Consider the following 6,825-nt stretch of genomic DNA (forward strand, 5'->3'; position numbering starts at 1 on the left):
TATGACTTTGACTACTCCCGTTTCTATAATTGTTGCTTTTACTACTTACATGGGTAGTTACTATCATCATATTAGTTGATTATCTAGTTGTATTAGAGCTGTATATTTTTAAATAAATCTGAAATATTAGATTAGAATATTATTTAAGAACAATCATTATTATTTACTAATTAAATTACAAATCAAAATAATTATGAAATATTATATTTTTTTTGGAAATCTAGCTTGATTTATTTACCTTTTAATAGTTACCAAAATATAACATACTTATATTATATCATGTATGTTAAATAATTAACATCTTCTTTATACTAATTAGTATCATAAGTGTGACATGTTTATTTTAAGGAAAATCACCATTATGGTGTTCTCTAAATTTATACTTCAACCAAAACTATATAATATTTACATGGAAGTCCCTTGTTCAGGTTCATCACACAATGCTATGATTAAAAATTATATAGTATAATTAATTTGTATATAGATTTATTTAATTGCATTGAAGTCTCTTGGTTTCCGGAATTAATATATATTTACTAGTATTGGTGTCCGGCTTCGCCTGGGCTACCTCTATTTATGTTAATTTTTTTTTCATTAAATAAAATTACTTAAAGTTGCATAACCCATAAATTTTATCATTAATATATTTTTCTATGATATATCCTAAAATTACGATAAAATAAATTTTGAGACAAATAGTAATAACATTTCACTACTTGCCCCTAATCATTGTTACTTTCACTACTCCCGCCGTAATTATTGTTACTGTCACTATTGCCGCATTAATATTGATAATTTCACTACACCCGTCGTAATTATTGTTACTTTCACTATTGTTGCATTAATATTGATTATTTCACTACTCCCGTTTTTGTTCTACCACTTTCACTAATCTCGCTGATAATATTATTACTTTTACTATTCAAATGAGTGATTAATATCATATAACTACATCCAATGTTACTACAATTCTTTGCTTTAATGACGAAATTACTTTTACTACTTAGGCATGCAATTTTAAGAAAATTATATATTTATATAAATATATTACATATATGCATTAAATCAAATCGAAAGAATTATGCAATATTATATATTATGGAATCTAACTTGAATTATTTATAACCCACTTATATTATATTTTTGTATGTTAAATAATTAACATCTCTATACATCTAATAAACTATAAAGTTTAATAAAATTGCGTAGATTTTAAATAATATATAATATTATGATGATAATAATTAATACCATAAGTGTGCATGTTTATACTAATTAATTATTTTATTTTAAGAAAATTGACCATCTTATAGTCTTCTATAAGTATTTAGGAAAATTACCAAACATCTTCTTTCTTTTAGTCTCTTTGAAATTGACCATCTTAATTAATTATTTTATTTTAAGGAAATTGACCATGTTTTAGTCTCTTACAAATGTTTAGGAAAATTATCAAACTTCTATATAATTTAATTTAACCCAAATTATATAATATTTGCATTGAGATCCCTTAATCAGGTCCATCACACAGTGCCAGTGATTTAAAACTATATAGTATAATTAATTTGTATAACTTTCTTTAATTACATTAAAGTCCCTTGGTTTCTGGATTTAATATATAGTATTGATAATAATAATAATAATAATAATAATAATAATAATAATAATAATAATCCGTAATAATAATAATAATAATAATAAAAATAAAAATAACAACAACAACAACAACAATAACAATAACAATAACAATAACAATAACAATAACAATAACAATAACAATAACAATAACAATAACAATAACAATAACAATAACAATAACAATAACAATAACAATAACAATAACAATAACAATAACAATAACAATAACAGTAACAATAACAATAACAATAACAATAACAATAACAATAACAATAACAATAACAACAATAATAATAATAATAATAATAATAATAATAATTTTAGAGAGAAGAAGTTTCTCTCTCTATAACCGAATCCTCTGAAATTTCGGCCGCCATTTTCGCATCTCAAGCTTCCAGGGCTCGGGGTCGGGGTCGCCCTCCTAAGGGGAGACCACCATTGGAACGCCCGTCTTCTTCCGATCATTCTGACACCGAAAACTTGGCGAATTCTTCTCTCTCCTCTGATAATCCTTCTACCCAGGGTAAAACTCCTCATTACCCTGTTCTTCTTAGTGATTACATTGTTCCTACTGTTCAATCCGCTGCTCGTAAATCTATTGTTGTGACTCCCAATGTTTCTCCTAGTTGTACTTCTGTTGATTCCACCATGGTTGTTGAGAATTCTTCCGCAATTGTTGAGAATTCTTCCGCCATAATTGTTGAGACTGTCGTGCCTACTGTTACTGCTACTGTAACCCCTGCGAATGGTAACGTTAGTGTGTCTGAATCTATGGTCCCTAAACCTAGTCCTATAGTTGAACCTGATCTTTCTGGTACTACTGAAAACCATGATGCTATCCCTAAAAGTCCTGGTGCTGCTAAGGGTGATACTGGGACTGATAAGCGTCCATGGAAGGATGTTGTAAAAGGGGGGAATCAACTGGGTATGTCTTTGTTCTTTGATGAACATAGTAAGCATTCTACTGAAATTGATGTTGAACTTGATGACTTTAAGAGTGAACTTGAGTTCTGGCAATTCACTTTTATGGGTAATTTCTTAGGTTCAAAGCCTACTTTAAAACAAGTTCAGGAGTTTGCCTAGAAATGTTGGCATCATATAGCTTCTCCTGTTGTCCAATACTATAAAAAGGGGTGGTTTAGTTTCAGATTCACAAGTCTGGAAGATATGAATAATGTGTTAAAGGAAGGTCCTTGGAAATTAGGTAATAACTCTCTCATTCTGAAGCAATGGTATCCTAATTTTTCTATGGAAATGGATAGGGTGTCCACTGTTCCTATTTGGGTCTTCTGTGGTCTGAGAATGTTCTTAGTAAGATGGCTAGTAAGATTGGGAAGCCTTTGTTTGCTGATCTCAATACCACCTGTAAGGCTAAACTTTCTTTTGCTAGAATCATGGTTGAAGCTGATGTTTCCACCACTCTGCCTGACCATATTGTTCTTAATACTCCTTATCATGGGCAATCTTCTCAGAGGGTCATTTATGAATGGTTACCTTTCCATTGTTCTGGTTGTGGGAAGTTGGGTCATCAGCTGGGTAGCTGTAAATGGCACCAGCCAAAGGTCCCAGCTGTCTCCAAGAAAGTTTACCAGCCTGTTTCTAAGCCTGTGTCAGCTACTGTCCCTAGTGTTTCTCAGCAAGAGGAGGGACAAGGCTCAGGATGCCTTGAGCTAGGTGGTACCTCAGTAGGCCTTGATGAACCTACTGCCCCTGGTGGTGGTAAGGAGTTGGAGGCTCCTACCCCTACTCAGTTGGTGGTATCTTCTCCCTTGGCTGCTGAAAAGCACTCAGAATGCCTTGAGCTAGGCCATTGTCCCCCTCCTCCTGATGATGCTAGTGTGATTAGTAGTGAGTCTCAAATTGCCAAGAAGAGAGACTGCATAGAGGCTCCTGTCACACCCACTTCTGATAATCAGTTCTGGGTTACTCCTAATAAGTTTGGCCCCCTCTAATCTAGTGATATTACTGTTCCTGAACCAGTGGATAAAGCTCCCCCTGATAAACCCTGTCATGAGGATCTGCTCTTGGAAAATTAGAGGGTGTAATGACCCTCTTAAGCAGCAGGAGCTTAGTGACTTCCTGTGGGCTCATAAACTTGATATTTTTGGAGTTCTTGAGACTAGAATCAAAGAGAATAAAGCTAAAAAGATTATCAAGAATAGGTTCAGTAACTACCAAGTGGTTTGTAACTACTCTAAACACTATAATGACAGGATTTGGCTAATATGGAACCCTGTCACTGTTGCTGTTACTACCTTGCTGGTTCATGATCAACTCATTCATTGTAGCATAGTTCACCATGCCACTTCTCACAAGTTCCATTTGACTCTTGTCTATAAGAATAATGATCCACAAATCAGAATGGCTCTGTGGTATGCACTTGCCTCTATTAAGTGTACTGTTACTGACTGGTTAGTCCTGGGTGATTTCAATGTGGTTAGGGATGTCTCTGAAAGGGTCAGTTCCTCTCCCCCTGATTTAGCTGATATCCTTGACTTCAATGAATGCCTTCTGAATTGCCAGTTGGATGATATTAATGGGTCTGGTTGTGAGTTTACCTGGACCAACAAGCAAGATGATACTACTAGGGTTTGGTCCAAATTAGATAGGGCCCTTGCAAATTCTTCCTGGCTCTCTAACTTTCCTACCACTCATGTTACTTTTCTCCCTGCTGGTGTCTCAGATCACTCTCCTGTCATGGTCAATGTCTTTGATGACCCCCATGTTAAATCCAGGTTTAGTTTTTTGAATTGCTGGATTGGCCATTCTAAGTACAAGGGTATTGTTTCTCAGGCTTGGCAGACTTATGTTCAGGGTTCTGCTATGTTTAAAGTTTTTAGCAAACTCAAGTATGTTCAGCATGGTTTACTCCAGCTTCATAAGAACCATTTCAGTTCCCTCTCTGAAAGAGTTTCTCTTGCTCGATCTTCTCTCATGGATTGTCAACAGGAGCTCCAAGTTTCTCCTTTGTCTCAGTCTCTGATTGATCTGGAAAGGAGACTTTTGGCTGAATATAATAGTCTCAAAGCTGCTGAGATGAGCATGCTCAAGCAAAAAGCTAAGGTAGATGATATTAAACATGGGGACTTCTCTTCTAAGTTTTTCTTTGCTAGAATTCATGAGAGGAAGAAGCAGCAAATTATTGGTAGGATCCTTGATAAAGATGGTAAAGATAGGACTGGTTTAGCTGATGTTGTTGATGGCTTTGTGGATTACTACACTTCTCTTCTAGGGGCCAGTACTGAAGTTGCTCCCTTAGATGTAGAGTTTATTCAACAAGGTCCTTGTGTTCCTGATACTGATATGCTGCTCTTACCAAGCCTGTTACTACCTCTGAAATCAAGGATGCTTTGTTCAGTATTGGCTCTAATAGGAGTCCTGGCCCTGATGGGTTTTCTTCTGCTTTCTTTAAAGATTCTTGGGATCTCATTGGGAATGATTTTTGTTCTGCTGCCCAGGAGTTTTTCAGGACTGGTAATATGTGCAAGCAAGCAAATTCCACTCTCATTACTCTCATTCCTAAAAAGAAAGTTAGTCAGTCTGTTCTTGATTTTTGACCTATCTCATGTTGCACTACTATATATAAAACTGTGAGTAAGGTCATTGCCAACAGACTCAAAGCTATTCTCCCCTCTATCATTGGTCCTGAACAGGCTGCTTTTATTCAGGGAAGAAGCATTTTTGAGAATATTTTGCTCTCACAGTCCTTGGTTAGAAATTATACTAGAAAATACATTACTCAAAGGAGCTTGATCAAGGTTGACATTCAAAAAGCATTTGATTCCCTCCAATGGGATTTTGTTAGGAGTATGCTTGAAGCTTTGAAGTTCCCTCCTATCTTCATAAACTGGATTATGGGATGTATCTCAGGCTCCTGGTTTTCCATTAAGGTTAATGGAGCTGTTCATGGTTTCTTCAAAGGGAAGAGTGGAGTCAGGCAAGGTGACCCACTCTCTCCCTATATCTTTGTCCTTAGTATGGAGGTTCTTTCTCGTTATCTCAGGCAATTAACTCTCCAACCTCAAGTCTCTTTGCATCCTAAATGCTCTTAACTCAAGCTTACTCACTTGATCTTTGCAGATGATCTCATGCTTTTTGTTAGGGGTGATCTAATACCTTATGTCCAAGGAGCTGTTCATCTGTTGAATCTTTTTGCTAAATGGTCTGGTCTAAGACCTAACATCAGTAAAACTGAGATCTATTTTGGTGGGGTTTCTCCTGCAGTTAAAGCCCTTATTCTTCAGCATACTGGGTTTACTGAAGGTAGTTTTCCATTAAGATATCTTGGTATTCCTCTTAACTCTTGTCGAAATTCTGCTGAGGTTTATGGTACCCTCCTTACCAAAGTTCAGAATTCTCTCCTCCACTGGTCTAATAGTTTTCTTTCCTACGCTGGGAAGATTCAGATACTTAACTCTGTTATTTTTGGCATTACTAATTTTTGGTGTGCTAGTGCTTTACTTCCCAAAGCCATTTTAAAACGTATTAATAAAATCTGCAAGGATTTCTTCTGGTATGTTGATAAGGGCTGCAGGAAGCAAGTTTTCCACTCCTGGAAGGTTGTTTGTCGACCTGCTCAGGAGGGTGGTCTTGGTGTCATGGAAATCCTTTCCTGGAATAAAGCTCTCCTTGCAAAATGGCTCTGGCTTCTGGAGAATGACTCTTCTGGAATCTGGGCTTTGTGGAATAGAGCCTATATCCTTTCCTCTGGGTCTATTTGGACTCTTAGTGTCAAAGATCGCTATTCTGAGAGTCTTTGTAGTATTCTAGCAGTAAAAGATTATATTGTTGTTCGTTCTGGTTCTATTGAAGCTGCTACCCAGATTCTAAATTCCTGGGTCAGGAAGGTGTGGACAGCGGGCTGCCCACGGGGGCGCTTGGATGAAGGGGCTCGAAAACAAGCGTTTGCATTTTGTATGGAGTCGCCACCAATTTTTATGGGAAATTGGAACCGTTCGAATACCTCGTGTCATGTCAAGACACAAAGTAGTGACATGAACACTAAGCAATCGTTACCCTTAGCATTCTATGTCTAGAATGACTCTCGTGGATGCCAATGAACACGGGTGCTCACGGAGATCTGGAGTAAGGGGTGAGGGTACGTATTAGGAAGCTCTTTTGATCGAACACCTAATCCCGCCCGCCTCGATAGCGGCCTCTACTAATGATTAGGGAAGTTATCTATACTCG

General features: G+C 36.4%; 1 protein-coding gene across 1 annotated transcript; it reads left to right on the forward strand.

Annotated features, from left to right (window-relative positions):
• The first annotated feature begins 2,951 nt into the window (after positions 1-2,951).
• LOC141601498 (uncharacterized) lies at positions 2,952-6,520 on the forward strand. The gene is made up of 5 exons (XM_074421784.1): positions 2,952-3,557; positions 3,616-5,109; positions 5,289-5,577; positions 5,716-6,346; positions 6,448-6,520. Exons 1-5 carry the CDS (start codon positions 2,952-2,954, stop codon positions 6,518-6,520), a joined length of 3,093 nt encoding a protein of 1,030 aa, XP_074277885.1.
• The last annotated feature ends 305 nt before the right edge of the window (positions 6,521-6,825 follow it).

The sequence above is a fragment of the Silene latifolia genome, chromosome 9 (assembly GCF_048544455.1).
Source record: "Silene latifolia isolate original U9 population chromosome 9, ASM4854445v1, whole genome shotgun sequence".
Classification (NCBI taxonomy): domain Eukaryota; kingdom Viridiplantae; phylum Streptophyta; class Magnoliopsida; order Caryophyllales; family Caryophyllaceae; genus Silene; species Silene latifolia.